Source organism: Chelonia mydas, chromosome 5 (assembly GCF_015237465.2).
Source record: "Chelonia mydas isolate rCheMyd1 chromosome 5, rCheMyd1.pri.v2, whole genome shotgun sequence".
NCBI classification, from domain to species: Eukaryota; Metazoa; Chordata; order Testudines; family Cheloniidae; genus Chelonia; species Chelonia mydas.
In genome coordinates, this window is record NC_051245.2 from 95,421,612 (window position 1) to 95,442,812 (window position 21,201).

Sequence of the window (21,201 nt, forward strand, 5' to 3'; positions counted from 1 at the left end):
AGACAAGGTATTGCTCTTTTAGTCCACACTTAATTAGAGCTCTTGATCATCCAGCCTATGCTTTATTGATGTATTTGTTATTCTTTTAACATACAAGAAGGTAGCTAAAAGCAATGGGGAAGCAAAAATTAGGCAGTGGTATGAAATACTAACTGGAGAAACTGAAAAGCTAAATGGCTGAATAGATCTCCTGCTTCAAATATAAAAACTAGAAACTAAGACCAGCCTGTTTAATACTTTAAATCCAAGTGAGTAAAGCAGTGTCTATACTATTCTGAGGGCTAAATGACATCTTTTATGAGTCAGGGAAAGAGGGAGGAGGAGCATGCCCAAAGTAGCTGGGTCAAGAGGCATGATCTCTTAGTCGGGAGCAATGGCTCCAGGGCAGTAGGTGGAGCACAATGAGCAACAGGACTTGTTTCAAGTTGAGGGCCCATTCAGCAATGTACTGAAGCACACACCATTTTTAAGTGTGAGTAGCCCGTTGACTTTAGTAAGATTATTCCCATGCTTAAAGTCATAGTTTGGCCTAAGCCTAAATCACCTCATTGACACTTGTTCTTAAACAGTACCTGTAACATCTTTCCCAGGAATCCGGGACAGTATTATATTTTGGGGTAATGATGATGATCTAACAAGTGACATTTCTTACTGTTTGCATTTGGCCAGGCTTTAGAAACCACCAGGAAGCAAATTGGCATTTTTTTTTCATCTTTTTTCTAAAGCCAACAACATTCCCTGCAGAGAATAATAAAGGAGTTTCTGCCACTCTGGTTCAGGGACTGTGATTATCATCCATGCAGTAAGATTTATAGTACATGTGCTCCCATGGCCTTTGGTACAAGCAATATGCAGATGATACTCAGTTCTATATCTCCTTCACGTCAAACTCTGGCACCTCCACCTTTCCCAGGGCTTCAGTGAGATAAGCACCTACATGAAGAGCAGCTGGCTGCTCTTAACACTGGGCAAATTAGAGGAGCAGTTTGTAGGACGAGGGAAACAGGCCAAATCTATAACATCACTCTGAATGGACGGCATCTGCTCTCCAATTATTAGAGTGGCATGAAGGCTTGGAGTCATTCTGGACTTTTCAGTGCTCCTGAATCCCCTAATAGCCATAGTACCCCAAAACGCCTGTTGCTACCGTTGGCCAGTGAGGAGGCTGTGCCCCTTTCTGTCCGATGTAAGATTGGCCACAATGATTCATGCGTTCCTCACCTCTGGGCTCAATGGCTGTGGTAAAGCCATTTACCACAATGGCTGTGGTAAATCTGAAGACTGACGAAGCTCCGGCTGGTCCAACATGCAGCAGCCCATCTACTAAGTAGCACAGAGCAATGAGAGTACATCATTCCAGAGCTTCACATGGCACACTGACTCCCTGTCCAACACTGAGTTTCATTTATGTGCCTGGCTTTGACATTACAGAGACTGTACCTGGTTATCTCAGGAACTGCCTTTCTCTTGAGACCAACCACAATAGCTCCATTTGTCAGGGGGGTGTTGGTGTTAACAGAGCTAAGACTGAAACTTGCCACAACAGAGTACTTTCTCAGTGGCTGGCTCATAGCTATGGAACTCTTCCACCAGAAACCAGAATGGCAAGCATCCTAATCACCTTGCACTAGCTGTCCCTGAGTAATAACCCGACTGAATGGCTCAGTGTCATTTTTCCCCTGAAGATAGCTCCTAATATAAGTAATAATAAATCCATGCATACTTTCATGGCATAATACGAGGAGAGAGGGATGGATGAGAAACAAAAGGAGATTAGTTTTACACACTGCATTCTATTTACTGTGTTGGTGTTAAATATTACCAGGATGGATGCATTAGAAATACCAAGAAATTAACTGTGTAAGGGAACTCTGTTTACACTTAAAACTTTTCTACACTATGAGTCCTTTACCGGTATAGCTATCCCTGTATACTCTAACCGCAAAAGCACTCCTAGTGTTGGCACAGCTTATATCAGCAAAACTATGCTTTACCAGTATACCCCTTCCCTGAATAAAGCAAGCTATGTTGGTAAAAGCACCGTTTTGTTGGTATAACTGTATCTACACTAGGGGCTTTTGCAGGCATATCTAGTCAGACAGGGTTCACAGCCCCGACAAACATAGCTGTGCCAGAAGAAGTCTTTAGTGTAGACATAGACTTAAGTTTACATCAAGTTCAATTCTGAATGCTTTCTATTGTTGGATAGTGAAACCAGGAAAGAACTGGCCTTAGAAAACATTATACAGACTAAGGATGAAATCATTGCTCCATGGAAGTCCATGGGATTTTACAAAAGACTTAAATGAAGCCACAGGCTTTCATTCTAGATATTCCGAATACACCTGTCACCAAACAAATTGAGTCACTGATTAAATCAGGTGAATGTTATATGATCATGATTAATCTTAGTTAAAACAGTGTTCCAGCTAAAACAATTTCTAGAGTATCTAAAACCAGTTCTTTGATGCTTTTCCCCCATCCCACTGGCTGGCTTAGTCATAAAAGAAACCATTTAAAGCCTGATCTACAGCTCACAGAAGCCTCTCCAGTGACTTCAGTAGGATATAGATTAGATCCTTTAAAATGGAAATGTGTATAAACAAAGCAAAGTAGCAAGAGAGACAAAAGGAGAGGAGAAAAGAAAATATTTAATGTTGTTCAGGGATTTTGAAGATGATGGGTCTTGTCTTCCCTAAACTTGGGATGCTCAAGATTAAAATACAAATTACTACCAGCATGTCAAGTGATAATCTGACAATGGAATTGAGAGAGAGAGAGAGAGAGAGAGAGAGAGATACTTACAAATCCATACTCCAAGTCCCAGCACCAGCAGTAATTGAAAAACCTGACAAAGACAGCTCTCAGGAAATCCCCAATTATAATTGTGATGTATGTTGTCATAGTGTCAGAGATTGTCAGTCGCACAAATTCCTGTTGATGCAATGTTTTCTTTTAAGAGAAAGTTTAGGCTAGTAATAAATAAATAATACTGGGAGACATCCCCAGATGTGTTCAGCACATTTTAGAAGAGAGGGGAGCTTTCTGTCCCTTTACTACCCCTACTGATACCTGGGGATTGCCAGGGGCCAAATTGGCCCCCAGCATGTTAAAGCTGTACTGCTGTAACATGCTGGGACTGCTGTAACATGGTGAATAACAGCCTGCTAAGTGACCACTACCAACTGGGACTGCCAGAGTGTAATCCAGTCCCGTAGATGATATCCTAAGTCCCCTTTTCACCCCTGACACTAAGCATTCAAACATGTAGGGTGGAACATCCTCTCTTTCCTCCCCCCAGTTCCCACAGGAGTTGGAGAGGGAGGAAGATGAAAAATCTCAACATAAAAGTTGCTCCCTGCCCACATCCCTCTGGGAGGCCCCAGTAGATGCTTCACCACTTATCAGGCCTCACCCCAGACCTACTCTTCCCTCAATTTTGGGTCCTATTATTGTGGTTTCCAGAAAGTCAGTCACTGTCACTGATTGGTCTCAAGCGCTGCTGAATTAAAACCTTTGTTCCTCTGAGGCACACAACAGATTGAGTTCCACAGCTTGTAATTCTGCACCAGTGCGTCCAGCAGAGAGTCTGCTAAACTGTTAGTATCTTCCAGGCTAGCTGCCCCCAACTGGTGACATCTCCACTGGGCTTTTTGAAAGGACTGTAAGATTTCCCAGTGAAGATCCTGATCTCCAGATGGGGAAATTGGCAGTGTGACTGGAGCATCAAAAGCTAGGATTCAATGGAGGATTTGGTCTCAGAGAGAGGAAAAAGGTGGAAGTTAAGAGAGAGAGGATAAGACTTGGTCAAAAGGAGGAAAACAGGCTGCGGGGAGATCACAGAAGCCACATAGAACATGGATACTGAAGATGAATATGTATGTTCAACAGAATCAAACAGAACTGCTAGGTACACCCATCACTAAACTGCGCTACCTGAAACTGCCCACAGTCTTAAATTGCAGCAATTGCACCTGTTCCATAAAATATGGAGAAATAACTTCTTAAACGCAGTGATGGCTATTCACGATTTTGTAAGACTTGTCTTGTTGAATTATACATGTTGTATCTTTTGGCACACTAATTTTGCTGTCACAAATTGGTCTTGGGTGATCAGAATTCCAATCAGAATGGTGCCAGTCATCTTCCACATGGTAAATTCATCACCTTTCATGAGTGCTAAATATGCTGTATAAGACAGAGAGAAGGCCAAGAGGATAGAAAAACAGAGGAGAAAAGAAATGTTTCCAGTCACCATTACAAGCTATAGTCAATGTGTGAGGGCAACGGGAACAGTGAGGGCCTCAGAGGATTCAAAAAAGGAATAAGCATTTCTCTGCCCATTAGCTAAAGAGTGACATGGGACCCTGTCTTCCCCCGATCCCCAGGTCTTTTCCTACTTTAGGGAAATGCCAGGTGACAACAGAAACAAAAAGTGGTGCTGATGTAAAATCCTCTGAGAGATTCACTATTATCCTAAATGAATTGCATTACCTGCCCTACCATTGTTTCCCAACATGGACCTCTAGGGATGTCTGCAGGATCCACCTGTATTGGAGGAGCAGTGGCATTTTCTGATATCGTACCATTGTAGAGGCTGGCTTCCCATATTGTCATGTTATACTTCACTATCTTCTCTTCTTCCAGCTGGAAAAAGAAATCCCAAATGTGTTTTTACTAAACAGCAGATCAGCTGTGTGAACTTAACTCAGTGGTTCTCAATCTTTCCCATTCCTAGACCTTCCCAACACCCTAGAAGTTCCCTCCCTTTAACTGGAAGGGAACAACTTGGGCATGGTGGAGTGGTCGCTGCTAGAGCTGGTGGTGGGGAGGTGCGGAAAAGTTACCTATCCTGTGAATTTCTTTGAGATTTTGAAAAAAAAAAATCCTGAATCACGATGAAAAGTAAAGATCTTGGGGAAACAATTGCAAAATAAAAATGAAAAATAATTAGGTTTGCATCAATCAAAATGTTTTGTTTTGATTTTGACCATTTCTTTAAATTTTTGACTATAACTAGCTTAATTAGTTCTTAACATAAAGTCAGTTCAAATGAGAGATTCGTGTTCTGAAAATGTCAAAATGAAATATTTTGACAATTTCAGAATTTTTTTTTCAATTTTTTTTTTGAGTTGAGGAAATTTTTAAACCAACTCTTTTTCCAATAAGTTTCAGGTTCAACAAATCAGCATTTTTCTGATGAAAAAACTTTTTTTTATTGAAAAATTCCTGCCCAGCTGCAGTCACAACCTCTTAACACCTGTTTGGTCTCCCTGTAGGTCACAGTCCCACCTTGTGAAACCTTGACTTCAGCAATTAGAAGTTTTTAAAAAAACACATTCAATGGTGATGGAAGACTTCCTGGTTAGCTTGCCTTGAGATTGATCTCATCCATCAGGGCAATGATGAATGTGTATAGATTGCCCAAGAAGAGAGCAAAGATGCGCCCCAATTGCCATCTCAGAGCTATTCGAGGGTGGTAATTTTCCAGAGAACTGATTACATCAAATAAAGTCGGACAGAACATTCCCAAGAGAGACATGACCATGTTCACCTGCAAAGAATCACACAAGAAAAAGTTAGAGATGAGTCCTGGGATTTTGCTCTTCCCCTGCCATTTTAGCTGGCATTTCACCCAGTGCATAAACAAAACTTATTGTGGGAGTTCACATAAGATGTTTATATGGGGGATGGAAGTGGGGAAAAATCAGCTGTAATCTACTGTAAATGGATAATTGAGGAACTTTTCTTAATATCTGTTTTTAAAGTTCTTTTTAACCACTAGCACTGAAAGGGATAATAAAATATTAGTTACTTTATTCTAAATGGCACCTATTTTCAGGCCTAATTCTGTATCAGATCTGAGGGATTTTCCCATTTCCAATCATTTTTCATGTTACATCCACCCCTCTTGTGTGTTAAGGTGAATAGATTGCCAAAGGGATCTGGGTTTAAACAAAATGAGGTATTTTTAGAACAATGCACCACTAACTCAGTATCTGGGCCTTTATATAGCCCTTAAATTATCTGTAATTGATTGTCCACATTGCAGATGCAAATCCAGTCTGTCCTCTCCTTTCTACCTTTTGTGATTAGCATTCTGTAACTGTATTAACTTATCTATATAACTGTATGGAAGTGTATTGTGTTGAATGGTCCTAGAGCATAAAGCTATCTGCTAATAATTTTGAAACTCGGTATGGATTATACATTCCACAAACTGAATCTAATTCCATTTGGACTCATAAGGAGTTGGTTGCTGGAGTGTAGGTGAAGTAGATTTTTGTTCTTTTGTTTGGTTTTTCCCACATATCTTGGGAATTCCCTGAAATTTAACCTCTTCTGTACCTACCTTTCCAAAACTTAAACAAAATATAATAAATTTACAACATCCTAATAACAAAGGGTAGAAAGTTGAGGTTACACTTCTGTTTTCACACGTAATGTGACACCAGAAAGGGACTATGCAGGCAAGAAAAATTACCCTCTGGCATTTGCAGCTACAGAGCATTGGTGTCTCGTAGAGTTTCATCAATGAGAAATAAGAAATAAATGGCATTTCTATTTGCTGCTTTTCTATTTTTTTATTTTAATGAGTGCTAATTACTGGATTTTCATATTTATAGACAACCAGTAGCATATTCTGTATGGGGCTTGTAGCACAATGTAAACTCTATGAATAGCTGGAGCTTTTATGATGATAGAATTTCAAAACTGTTTAATTAAAGGTGTTTAATTATCGCTATTTAAATAACTAATTCTAGCATAAAGAAATCACATTTACTTGTTAAAACTGAACAAACAATAAGTATGTAGCTGTCATCCCTTGCAGTTTCTGGCTTTATAATTGAAGGCGAAATCTATTTACCACTGTATGCTATTTATTTAACAGATGATGGTTCTTAGGTGCTTACCTATTTGGCATAGCTACATTTGATAGAAATCCTGAACATTGGTTCTTATCATTTTACATTATTGTGAGGAGTCCTTACTGTTTATTGGTGATGTTGCTATTGAACAAAACAGGCATGTTGATAATAATAGACTATCTAAGAGAATCTCAGAAGTGCTTAAGAAACTTTACACTCCTCTGAGTCAGTACAGAATCAATGAACTAATCTCTATAGATAGAGAAACACATGCAATCACTAAAAATCTGCAAGGAGCAGGAAGTGACCTAGAAAAGTAATGTCCACCTATAGAGCTGGGAGTAAAGGTACCTATGGAACAATAATCACCAGGTACCCACTAACTAATGTGCAAACTGTAGCTCCAAACACATCCTTTCCCCTCGCTGAGAAGTCAACTATTCTGGAGAGCAACCCTTTCCAGGGCACTCTGAGGGCTAGAAAATAACAGCTGCACAAGCAGCTCTGATTTTCCCGCTGCTAAGTGAGGTTATGAATCTTGTAAGTACTGCTGTGACTGCGGTGAAGTCTAAACACAAGCCCCCAGCATCGTAAATCATGCCAGCAATGAATACTGAATGCTGATCGCTTACTGTTTGAATTATAAGTTTAAGAATAAACTGTTTAGTAAATATAAATCACTCTTTCCATTCTTGCTGAATGCAATAGTAATAGCCTTGTCTAATATTCCCTACTACTGAAGGCAGTAATAAAGGTCTATTTTCCATGTAAATATTGTATCAATTTTTTAAAAATTAATTAGGAGGAAGATTTATATTTTATAGTAGCAAAACCTTGAGATGTCTAGAATGAAAACTGAACGTTGACTTAACGATACCTTAAATATAAATGCAGTGATCTACTCTATCCGCACTGCTGGTAGCTCTTAAATAAATTGGAAGGTATTTTTTTTGCAAAAATCCATTGTGTTTGAGCTTGCAAGATCTTAAATGTAAAATCTGTTTTTTGCTGCTGGAAAGACTTTTAATATAACAAGACCTCCTTCTCTTTCAAGTGTTATTACTGACTCTGTTTTGGCTGAATCAGTCTGTCTTTCCACATGTTCTTTATGCTTTTATTATATGCCTTTTGTTAAGTAGCTTTATTGCTTAGGTAGTATGGACACTCTGCAAGTACTTAAGATAAAGACAAACCGACAGAGAATTTATGGATGTGAATTTTCCTCCCATTACCTATTTTCTACCAAATTATATATTATTATTTTATGTAGGGCTTTATATCAGTAGATAGCCAAGCATTTAACAAAGGAGGTAAGGATTATCATCCCCATTTTACCAATGGGGAAACTGAGGCACAAAGCAGTAAAATAACTTACCCACATCACCCAGCGAGCCATTGACAGGAGTAGATCACAAGTCAACTGAATTTCAGTCCAGTGCACTATCCACTAGGCAACATTGTCTCCCACCACAAATCAATGTCTACTTTTTTTCTTTTCCAAAGAATGGGCTAGATTCTCAGTTGTGCATAATCCAATTGCTACAGCCCATAAAAGGAGCCAATTGTGATCTCACTACTTCTGAGGACAGTTCTGCACTGGGCCTGGCTTGTGCCAGTGGAGAATAGCAGAAGCACAGTAATACTTGGCCATGCCCTACCCGCACTTTGCTGGGGGCTGCCAGGATGGATGGCATAGTTACTGGTTCTGCCCAGCTGGGGACCCATTGTACCAGGGAATCTTTGTACCCTTTGGCCTCTCTGTACCACCAGACTGGTGTCAAAAGGTTGGATTGCAAGACAGAATCTGGCCCACCCTTTTTTTACAAGGAAAGTGATGAGTATTGTATATCACTGTGCCTAATACAGCGTCTTGTTCGTCACTCCTTAATCACCCCTTGCTCTGAAAATTCTCCCAATGGAGTCAGTGAGAGGTTTACTGTAATGAGGTACTGAACCTTTTTAATAAATCATAGTTGACAATTCCTTGCTAGGTCAGATGCTGTTGTGCGAATGTGACCTGTGAGTTAAGCCAGGCAACATTATATAGCGTAAACGCTATAGAGCACCAACTGATGTTCTTCCCTTTTTGTGGCAGAACAAAATTTTTGCCTCAGCTACCTGTACCAAATATGTTATTTTAATCTCACATATACCAGTGTAAATCAGGAGTAACAGTAAAGACAGTGGAGTTACACCAATATAGAATCAGTGTAAGCAAGAGGGCAATCAGGCCCAAATTTTATTTGGTCTGTACTGTGGGGAAGTGCGCTCCATTTGTTAGACCCAGACCTGTGTGTGTGTGTTTGTGAATGTTACAAATCATGTTTAACCAAAGACTTAATGGAACTCTCCTATGTCCTTGAATTTACTTTCATTTTGCTTGAAACTGTGATTTATGACTTCTCTTTTTGCTTGTATTTACCTGCAGGAACCAATAACAAAGGCTTAAAACAGAAATGTTAGTATTAATATTCAACCCCATCCATCTTTCTGGCTAACCCGCACAATGCCATTAACAGGCTGTATTAATAAAGTAGGTGAGGCCCTGTCACTAGTTGCTTTGAACGTGTACAAGAAATTAGACAGGTTTAGGCATGGAGGAGTTTATAGTCAGAGCTGGAATTGAAGTGGGGGAGCTCGGTGTGAAAAGCCATTTTAAAAAGCAAAACAAAACATGACTGTCTTAATGAATATGGGAAACAGAGAAAAAAAAGGGAAATCCCTTGTTACACATTTACCATCCAAGCCCTAATTAGAAGACTATCAGAAAAAAAGCACTATGGAGAGCAGAGAGAGAGAGAGAGAGAGAGACCTGTGGCTTCAAACCACATCTGTTTCATAAAATGTGCTGGGACTAACTTCATTTCTCTCCCACCAGCCATAGTTATCCAGGCCCTCCAGGGCAAACTTCTGGGATCTCCTCACAACAAAATAGATGAGGTAACCACTCCCGGCCAGTGTGCACAGGGCCAGGAAGTTAGCAAGAACTCTCAGGAATCGGGTTAGGTGAATGTTTTCTTCTTTTCGGTTCTCCTGCTCCTCCACAATAGCTTCCTGCACTTATTGGAAACAAAAGTATAGCTGTAAGTGAGCAGCATGAAAAGCATCAGGCTCTATATTGTCTCTGCAGCTGCTAAATAACAGAGTCTTTTTAAATGAGTTGTGATGAATGGACTTTACTCCTGGGAATCAGGTTTCTTAAGAAGGTGACATTGTATCAAAATCTCCATTGGAGCTGTGGGGCATTGCTGGATTTGGCTTGCATGGGTATCATCAGGCTCATTTTCTATGGTTTTGTCCCCATTGAGTTTCATTTTGAGATTCTCTTACACCTGAACTCACGTGCCAAAGCTGTAATTCAAAACAAAGCCAGCACTGACTACGAATTCACAAGGTGCTGCGAGTTTGGAGACCCAGAAGGATAAGTGTATGACCAGTTGTCAGAAATCTTTTTGTTAAGGAACTGGGAAACTTGAAAAATGTGTCTCTCCAGAGACAGCAAGGTTTCATTTTGAGGGTCTGCAATTCAGGTGGACTGAAAAGGGTCTCTGTAAAGGAACCCAAGACTAGACCAAGGCTGGATGATTTCAGATTTTGAAATGAAACATTTGCACAACATTACTCTGTGTAGAGTGCAGATGAATTTCAGGGCTCTTGAGTAACTAACCCTACCCCCATCCCTTCCTAGCTTCATCAGCAGAAAGAGCTCACACTGTCACCAAGATGTTCTTGTGGAGGGAGAGTTTAGTTACAGCTTCTTACTTTACTTCTTACGTTACATAAATGTATCAATCGCCCAGTAGGGCAGCTGGATTATTGCCTTCTAATAACTCTGTGTGGCTCTGCCTTCTTTACTCCACTTTTGTCTATTACATAAGGAAAACGAGAGAGCAGAAATTCTTGGGGGAGTTCTGACCCCTTTGAAGTCAATGGCAAAAGTCCTATTGAGCTCAGTGAGGCCAGGAATTCACCCTTTGACTGTTCAGTTCCCAGCCTGTTTATAGAAATGAAGGTAGGATGGTTGCATCATGGGATATCCATCAAAAACTTTACTCTCTCTCTCTCTCAAGTGATTTTCACTCTTTTCATGCCGGTTCCTGGCTGCCCCCGTGTAGGTGTAGGAGAATGTGAGGCGAGGACACAGGCAGACCTTCACAGCCCTCTAGCCCCCGTGGGAATCTGCACAAAGAGCCACTGTTGCTTGAGCTCCTTGGGCCTTATTCTCCACCCACAGGACCTGAGTAACTTCCAGTGAAATTAGTTGCATGGGGGAGAGATGCCCTTTATGCATAAGGTGGAGGGGATTATTAGCACCCTGGACAGTACTCCAGAAAGCACAGAGGGTGTGGCTGGCTGAGTAGTGTGGAATTAGTGGAGCTCTTGTCCCTCCAATTCCTTAACACAGCCCTAGCCTCCTGCACTCTCCACACCAGCAATGGAGGAGAGTGCATGCTGCATCTCCAAAATGAAGTGCATGGTAGAAGCGGTTCCTGAATTCACTCCCCCTAGTGTCCTAAGGTGCCTGCCTCAGCACTCCACAGGCAGAGTGCCTCCAGCCAATGCGGCTGTTGCACTACCCCTCCCACACCCATGAGCACATCAGAGATTACTGAAGTCCACGAGACAGCCCTAAGTCTAGAGTCCAGTCAGTGAATGTGCTGTATTGCACAGGGAACTGGACTGTGTTTCCCTGTTCACTGGAAAATAAAACGTTTGTTGTTGTGAGAAAACACAAAATGACCTTTTTTTTTCTTCCTGAGATGAAGGTGTGGTGTCAAACTTCTGAATCAAATTTTTTTTTGACATGCCAAATGGGCCCTGGTGGCAATGACATTGCTGTCTAATGGTATCTCTTCAGAGCAGCAAGAGAATATGATGATGTCAGTGCTGCAAAATGTCACCAGCATTTTTCAAACAAAACATTTTTTTTAAATAAAAGCACCATAGAAACTGGAAGCTAGGAATAGTGAGGAGGAGAAGAAGGAAAACATGTTTTGCACAGGAATCATTTTGCAAGTACATGTACAGCAATCCCACAGCACACAGCCGTTGCTACCAGTACTGCTTCCCTGCAGTCCGAGAAGGAAAGAGCCTGGATACCACAGTTCCACTCTCATGCTGGTTTAACAGTGATATATTTCCACTGACCGACTGACTTTAGTGTAAAGGGAGAATCAGGTTCCCACTCTCTAGTGAGCTATATCTTACCTTAAAGCTCGTTGTGATTGAGGCAAACTTATTATCTGCTGTTTCAGGATTGCCGATCAGGTAATCCCAGCTAGTGAACATTTTCCAGCTGAAATTAAAACTTGTATCATCCCCACCACCTTCCTCATTTGCATTCCTTGCCATTCTGTAAAGGCCAAAAAGATGCACAAAGAACCCGGGGTTAGAAGGAAGCAGCTGGCTCTGTTAAGTGATTTAGATTTTCAAATGTTCCTACTAATGTCATAGAATATCATGCCGTGTCATCCCGAATCCAAGAAATGCACTCCAATCCCATGATGATGAAGAAATGATGGATAGATCATATCCAGTGGAGTCAATTCATTTTCTCACCATAGAATTTCTTATTTGTTTCTTCAATAGCACATTGGAGAAATTCAGTTGGATGAGAAACTCAGCAGGAAACAAAATATCAAGAGGGAGGGATTAAGTTATCTTAAACCGAAACCTACAGAACACACTACAATGCTGCTGATCAGATCCTAGGTGTGACAAAGAGAAAAATAAATTCTAATAACTAGCCAGGAAAAAAATCTGGTTGCACCGAATAAACAAATCACAAATGCTGCTTTCTTTTATACTGCTAGTCTGTGATATGCGTATAACTGGATTTATAATAGCATCCACCAATATCAAATTGTTTCTTAAGTGGCTTGACTTTACCTTGGACTGCTAACTTCCCTATTTCAAGGTATTAACAGCCTTTTAATGTTGATGGTCAGGTTGCTGTATATTTTATTACTTAATTCAGATCATTAAGCACAAGGAAGGGATACATTACTAGGGAATGATAAATTTAGCCTTGGATACTTTCATTAATTTCATGCTCAGGGAAAACAATTTCTATTTTAAGGTTATGCTGTGGAGCAGAATCATATTATTAATAATAAACAATGTGAACCACAAAACTCCTAAGATGCACAAGAAAGCATATATGCATTAACCCAGGCTAATTGTGTCTGCTATACAGCATTCCTGCTTTCTCATCCGTGGGGACGGAGTTGTCTCTGGCAGCTGAGCTGTTGTGGAGTTGATACTGCGGGTGGGAGTGGTGGAAGATACTAATAGCACAAAGGGCTTCTGAATGGGCCTTGTGAAGCTTCTGCCCTGCTGCTTCTCTGAGACGTTGTGGGAGGATTCATTCTCCCCAGTTCCCAAAAAGAAAGTTGGTGAACAACTCAGTGTATGGGGTGTATGTAGGATGGAAGGATTTGGTCCAACAGGCAGTTGGCCAATGTACCATGGGAATTTGGATATTAAAATGCATATTTTGTGTGTGCAATTACTGTTTTGTATCTATATGCATTATATTACATGTGAGTCCAGGCAGCTAATTTTGAGTCTGTTACCATATATGAATCTGAGGCACAGATTTCTCAGTGTACTGTCTCTGCTAGTCATTTGAAGTTGCATGAAAATAACCTGCTGTGAATACCTCTTCTGACACCTCTTGTCCCCATCATCCCCTTCTCCTTTGGAAATCATCTGGGAAAATACTCTCCAGTATTATGTTCCACAAGCATTTAAAGAATATAGAAACACTGCCTGGTCATTATTAAAGCAAGCAGCAACTAGATAGTGGATATATATACCCACTGTTTACCATTACAGAGAAGAAAAAGAGGAATGAGGGAAGGCACAAGAGTCTCCACAAATCCAACAGCTTCCTTGTGTCAATTTCTTGAATCTGTCACACCTACCTTTCTGTAATTTGATTCCTGACCATCCAATCCAGATGGAGCCATTCTTGTATGGAGACAGGGGGCCCAGAGAGTAACATGGAGCTTCTGGGCCTGGGTGAATGCCCAGACTCTACTCGGATGCCCCAAGAACTGCAAAGAATGCCTATGGATTTCAGAATAGTTGTAGGTATGGGCAGCCATATCTCCTGCCCACTCCTTGGACAGGCAAATCTGGCCCCAACTGCATGATGCACTGGAAACTCCTTAAGAGTTTGAAACTAAAATTATCTTAAATATGTGAATTCTGCAACCTTAAGGCTGTGGATTTTTCCACTTAGTGTTGGGCTGTGAGTGAAGGAGTTGCTGTTTTGTGCCCTAACTCAAAATGGTTTCTATAAACTTAATAGTCAACTCCTCTTTCTCTCTTGTCTGCCCTCAACCACCGGCAAAAACAACAACAACCCTAATGACACTAGGTTTTAATTTCTGTGCTTATTGTATTGCAATGAAAAAATGGCCTTAAACAAAAGATTATATAGGGTTACCTAAATGTGGATCAGCACTAATATCTGTGTCCAGATGGAAATTTAGCACATATGGTATATGCTTCTCCAAGGCTATTCCCTTTGTTTTGTCCTCAGAGATTCTGTGTTATAAGGATTCTTTTTTCTGGTTGACAGCCACTCAAATATAATTCCCTGAGAGGATTCAGTGAGAAGAATCTTCTAATCTTCAGGGATATACCATCAAAGAAACATTTTTAAAGGCTGTTCTAGGTCAAAAACTATGCCTGCTGCATCAAAGTGTTTTGTTCTTTCTCCACACACACACATTATTTTAAACAAAAAGAATGAGGCCATTTTTTTTTGTTTGGGAATGCTGCTTACCTTATACTAAGAAACCATGTATTGTTTGAGTTAATCTAGTGTTTGTGAAAGTGAAAAACAAACAGCCTGATACAGCACATGAAGGATGTGTGGAGTTTCTACTGCCCAGCTGTACTAGAGTGCCGGATAATCCTGATTTGTGATGGTCTGACTTTTCCGATCCTGAGCTTGTTCTAAAGAAACACTTCAGTATGCTTGTTCAGTTATTGATCTTTCTTATGTTAAGGGGTTTTCTAGTGTGATCAAATAGGTACTATGGACCAAATCACCACTGGCATACACTAATGGAGTAGCCCCAGTTTATACCAGTAATGAATTTGGCCCTCAAATAAGACAACCAAACTCATTTTCACTCTGGATCTAAGCCAGGATTTAAACCCAGAATTCCAGAGGTGGAAGTGTACTAGTGTTTAGTGCACCAACGTATCTAGCCTCTCTTTCCTTTTGTCCACTTACCCATATTCTTCCTACTCTTTTTAGTATTGTGCTCTAAATATAATTTAATGGAGAAAGCACAACTGGAGACTACTTTGTCTGCCATAGGACACTAATACTTTACCATGACCAATGGTATTAATTCTGCTACACCACTGTGCAAATGTGAACTAACCACTATAGTCTTGCTGAGAATCATTTACTGCTCACTGTGACTTATACAGCTGAATTTTTGGTCAGGTGTTTTCCTTTTCTTCCTTTTTTCTTTTAATTTACTTCACACCAGGTATGATTAAAAGAGGAACAACTGCATGGCCTGGATGTTATCTGACATTGTGCTAGATGCAGACTATTATCAAAGGAGGGGTTGACAGCTTTGTTCCTGGCATTATACATTCATTTTACACCTTTAAGGTGCAGAGGGAAAGTGTTATGTTACTTCAGTAAAGATTTTTTTCCCCACCTCTGCCAGACTGAGACATGCTTTCTGGTACAAATAAATAAATACTGGCCTAAGAAATTATAAAATGGCTTTAATATAGTCCAGCATTTCCTTGCAGCTTTGCCCCACCAAAGCTGCATCAATCCTGCTGTTAAAACTGCTACATTATCATTTCTGATAGTGCATCCTTTGTGAAGAGAATTGCATTTATTTTAATTCATTCTTTACTTCCCTAAAGACAGAAGGAACTTACGTTCGGATGACAACCATGTAGCTATAGGCAATGGTCCCAACTCCCACAAGGAAATAGGAAAGAGGCATCCTGAACTTCAGCCATCCAATTGTTCTCTGGTTGTTGTAATAGCCATAAAAGAGCACAGAATACTGTGCAAGACCCTGAAAAGTACACGGCAGGTAACAGCTTAACTAGCCTGTTATATACATACATACACACACCACGTCATGAAACTTCACCAAAAGCAGAGAATACCAAAGAGACATTCATTTTTATGTCTTCATGACATCCTCAGACATCATTATGGTAAACCTGGCAGCTAGGGCCTGACTATTCTGTGAGTATTCAGAACAGCTCTATTTTGGAGCCTTTAAAGAAATCTTTTTCAGATCCTCATGTTGATTGTCAGGTCCATAACCTGTCAGGTATTTTATAGGTTGAACACTTCATCTACAACATAGCAGCTGAAAGCTTTTTCATCCAAGTGGTTTTTTGGTTGGTTCTATGTGTGTTTTAACAGAAAGTGACTTTTCAACAAAACAGAAAGTTTGGTTACTTATATTCCATGTTCTTAAAATTTCCTCCAGTTCCAGTTTGGTATAAAATTCTTCACTTCTGTCCTAAAGTACTGGGTAGTGTTGCTGTGTGCTGGTTAACAGTTGATAAATTTCACTCAGCAGATAGCTGGGTTTCATTGGATACTGAAATGATTCTTGTATCTACAGTTTCTAAAACAAATTATTAGGTTGGTATTGAAAAATTTGCATTTCTTTAAAAAAATCATATGAATGAAGTTTCTATTGGCTTGAATTGTTGTTTTTTCAAAATAATTTAATAGCCAATTGCTGGAGTCTGAAAGTAATCAAGGTAGTCAGCTTAGCCTGATCAAAGACCATTTTGGTTCGAATAAGAACTTACCCCTGTAGGAGAGCAGTGTATTTAAACCACTTTGATGAACAGCATAGCACATGCAGAGCAGCAGCGAAGCTCCAAATGGGCCCAATTAACTCAAATCAAACACTAGAGTTCAGCATGCCAAAGTGTAATTTATCAGTATACTGCTGATGAATCTGAGAGGTGCTGATTATGAACTGACAGTGCTAATGTGGAGTTCTTTCGTCCTCCTAAATTAAAAGGTCCATTTACTTCCCTTCTGTTTAGCTGCTGGTATTTCCTAAAATTAATCCATTCATAGATTATAATGTCTATAGATGAACATCCTTCTGTTTTGTGTAATCACAGACTATGCATTTGATTTTAAAATGTCTGAAATGAGTCACACACAGTATTCAGAACCTCATTTGCAATTCTTGTGAACGTGAGAATGAAATATTAATATATGGTAACTAAAGGTAATATTCACAGATTTCTTGGTTTTGTAATCGACGTATCCCCTTATTTGTATTGGTATCAGAACAGCTGTAGAGATATGCATGCAGGAGAGACAATATTAGGCATCTGATTCTAGGCTAAAGGGAATATTATTATTTATTTGTAGAGCACCAAAAGTGAGAAGAAAAGGAGTACTTGTGGCACCTTAGAGACTAACAAATTTATTTGAGCATAAGCTTTCGTGAGCTACAGCTCAGAAAGCTTATGCTCAAATAAATTTGTTAGTGTCTAAGGTGCCACAAGTACTCCTTTTCTTTTTGCGAATACAGACTAACACGGCTGCTACTCTGAAAAGTGAGAAGGTTTGTCTTTAGTTACTATACTTCTATTAAGAAATGGTGTAATTTCTTAAATACAAATAATGGTGTAAGAATTTATGCTGGGCTTGGGTTGTCTAATCTGTAGTTGTACACAGCCTCATACATTTCTGGATGGCTGTTTAGATCACACTACATATTAAAATAGCTTTAAAGTCACCATGCTCTGCTAAGTCAGTGTTGTCATAGGTGTTTTAAAGCTTTTAGCTGAGCCTTACACTGTGAATAATTGAGAATGTTGTTTCCTGGGCTTTGCCTACTGTATTTAACTGTGAAGCCTGATATATTTTTAGCTGTGAAGCAATAGCCATAAATATAGGGTCTCCCTCTACACCCTTCCCACAGCCTAACACAAGACAGATAAGCATATTCTCTTTAGTTGCATGCATGATTATAATGAGCCTTGAGATTCTGATTGCTGTGGAGTATGGTCTGATCTGTAGATTATATACAAATATAAAAAATTCAATTCAAGATTAAAATACAAAAGGCAACAGCAATTTAGCAATTTCTGCAGGATGAAAATAGCCACATTCCCATGGGTGAGCGGGACAGGCGCAATTTCCTACTAGACATGTTTTGCTAGACATTTTAGAGCCCTTTTTATTATTTTGAAAAATATTATTGGGAAATTACTCAGAATACAAAAAAAATGTTTGCTTAAATGTACACATTAGTTTATCATTTTATTTTGGATCTGAAAAAATTATTTTTGCCTCTAAAATTATCTCAGCTATATAGTCCCCACTCCCATCCTTGTCTGGATAAAGGTTTCATTGTCCCTTGGGAATGTTCTTTGGCCTGATATTTCATTTGTCAAAGTTCTGTCTTCCCCACTACTTCTTGGGGTCCATGTCTTTCACTATCTCTTTCTTTGCTTTTATAGCCAACTGTTTTTCTCTACCTCCCATTTGCTTCTTGTGCTACCTGGTATTCTGCAGTTATCAAGCCTTCATTCTATTTGCTAATCTCTCTTTCAGAGAGGCCAGATTCCATTTCTTTCTCAGTTACTAGGAGCTTCCCTTCTCCTGCTGCCATCTCTTTTCTCTCAAGTGTTCTCTCTTTCACCTTCTCCATACAATTGTATAAACATCTCTTCCCCTTCTTCTAGGATCTACTATTCTTACAAGGGCCTCCATGTTGCTATAAGGCACACTTTTCTCCTCCAAGGTCCCTCTCTTCTGCAATACTTCTTTCTTTAAATAGGCCTCACCACTTGACTTCACTGCTGTGTCTCCTGCTACTACCGTTCAACTATTGTCTCTCCTGATCATCCAAATACAATGGAGTTCAACTCTGTTAATTACTGACATACATCAGTGATTGCAGAATGCTATTCAGTTGCTTCTTGTCATGGGCCAGGAGCTCACCCAAAAAAGAACATTGACCTCCTTTCATGGACCTAGAGAGGGGTCATCACTTTGGGACTAAAGGAAATCAGCTCATCTGGCCAGTTACCACTTTACATCAGGCAATGTGGAGAGAGCTAAATGTGTTACTTTGAACACTTTATTAAACTAAAATTTTAAAAATTCACTGAGTTTCAGTGAGTCAGCCTGGAAGTATTGCATTAAAAGTCAGGAAGTCAGCATACAGATCAGTGCATCCAGTCTGGTATTCTGTCTGTTTGCTGAGAGTTTAAAAACCCAACACTTCCTCCACAGGTGGCTTGCTACCAGGCTGAAACTGTCCAAAGAAGTAAACGAAAGGCCCAGAGTTCATTCCAGGCCAGTGGTGCAGCCCATCAGGATAATCTGATTGCGGGCCGCGAGACATTTTGCTGACATTGACCATCCACAGGCACAGCCCCCCGCAGCTCCCATTGGCCAGGATGGTGAACTGCGGCCACCGGGAGGTGTGGGGGGTTGTGCCTGCAGATGGTCAATGTCGGCAAAATGTCTCACGGCCTGCAATCTGATTACCCTGATGGACTGCATGCAGCCAGCAGGCCACAGGTTGCCCACCACTGTTCCAGGCACTGTATCAGAGGAATAAGCCATGAAACAGAGGTAAGGCTGGGACTGAAGTGGCACAAGGCAGGGGCCCTCTCTAGGCAGCCAGCACATGCTTGAAAGTGGGCAGTGCTTGATGGGAGGAATGGCCAAGGGCTGAGCTAATTCAGTGAATCCCTACCACAGCCTCTGTCTGCATGGCTCCTAGGATGCTCCAGAATTTACAGCTGCTCCCAGCTGGGAGAACTCCCTAGGGTGAAGGATGGAACACTGCCCACAGCCCTCATCACCCTTCCTGGCATCAGCAGTCCAAACCAAGGAGACTTTAACTCCTTCTTCCTCTGAGTAATTTTTAAAACTTTTCCTAGTGCTTATGAGTATGAAGAGAATGAACTGTTCTACTGAGTTTGCCATGTCTGGCTGTAAATTGTCCAAAGAAACAGAGTCCCAGTTTCACCTCCTACATATTCTATCATACCTACCTTTGCTGAAATCCATAACAAGTGTTTAAAGTTAAGCATGTTCATAAAGATTTAAAGAATTGAGGCCTAAATGTAGAAGAGAGATTGTACAGAAGCTTCAGTCAAAGTCACCCTTATCTGAATGCTGTTCCCATTAATCTGGAGAACGCCTATAACTGGATGATTCCACCTTTTTTGTTTGTACAAAATCCCTTACAATGACCTCTGCAGCTGCGTGACAGACAATGCGGAGACTTTCATTGCCTTACAACCATTTTCTGGACTCGTAATATGGAATTTATCCTCCATACAGTCATCTTAAATTTATTTCATGTTTACAAAAGTTTCCCCTGTGTGAAAGATGGTGAAAATATTGTTTCAATAAATAAAAGTATTGTATGGTATTTAGAAGTCTACCTTCAGACTTTCAGTTGAGGAGGTTCATCTCTTAAGGATACAATGAGCTTCAAAGAAACAATAAGGGATTCAGCCAGCCATCCCACTACAGCTAAAATATTTGCATATTTAAAAAACAGAATTTTGCTTCTAGTCTATCTTTTAAAAAAGGCCTAAAGTATTAGGTTTTGTCTTACATGGAACTTACACAGCATCACCAATTTGAAATCTAAATGCATATAATCACAGAGGGTCAAATTCATCCAGAGTCCAACTCTACTGAAGCAAATGGAATTACCAGAGACTAAATCAGTCTAGACTCTTATTCCTAAATTCCTCTCCTTTTTTATTCCTAAAGACACAGTAATGGACATGGAATATTCATACGTTCTGTTTTTAGATCAAGAAACATCTATACTCAGAATTAATGAAAAGAGGATTTGAATTGATTTCTATCCATTTGAATGATCTCCTGACAGTTCATATTAAACTACTGAAATTGAACAGTGAAGCACTGAGCACTGAAATCAAAGCCTTTTAGAGCCAAAAGAGTCATGATAATATGCAGTATTGCAATAATGCACACTTACACTAAAGTCCCACAAAGTTGCAAAATTCATAGCAGTTCTTTCTTCACCTCTCGGGACAGTTTTTCTAGGTAACGTGCCATATGGTTTCCCCATCAGTACCTGTAGCCAAAATACGATGAATGTAGATAACAGCTCAAAACACAACACCAACAACCAGAAGTATAAAATGCAGATGCAACCAACTGCCCTGGAGATTTTGCTTTGTGTTCTCCTTAACTCCCTACTGATAGCAATCCACCTCTCCAAATCCTCTGCCTTCATGTCTTTTATCATGATTGATGCTATTACTGAAGTATTCCATGCCAATTTTTTATTAA

General features: G+C 40.1%; 1 protein-coding gene across 1 annotated transcript in view; it reads right to left on the bottom strand.

Annotated features, from left to right (window-relative positions):
- The window catches only part of TMC1 (transmembrane channel like 1), a 77,994-nt gene that overhangs the window by 11,211 nt on the left and 45,582 nt on the right, over nucleotides 1-21,201 (bottom strand). The window contains exons 8-14 of the mRNA XM_043546244.1: nucleotides 20,885-20,983; nucleotides 15,795-15,937; nucleotides 12,078-12,222; nucleotides 9,729-9,923; nucleotides 5,375-5,554; nucleotides 4,495-4,647; nucleotides 2,806-2,934 (exon numbers count right to left, since the gene is read on the bottom strand). Of these exons, the coding sequence (XP_043402179.1) occupies nucleotides 2,806-2,934; nucleotides 4,495-4,647; nucleotides 5,375-5,554; nucleotides 9,729-9,923; nucleotides 12,078-12,222; nucleotides 15,795-15,937; nucleotides 20,885-20,983 (1,044 nt within the window). The remainder of the gene's footprint in view (nucleotides 1-2,805; nucleotides 2,935-4,494; nucleotides 4,648-5,374; nucleotides 5,555-9,728; nucleotides 9,924-12,077; nucleotides 12,223-15,794; nucleotides 15,938-20,884; nucleotides 20,984-21,201) is intronic.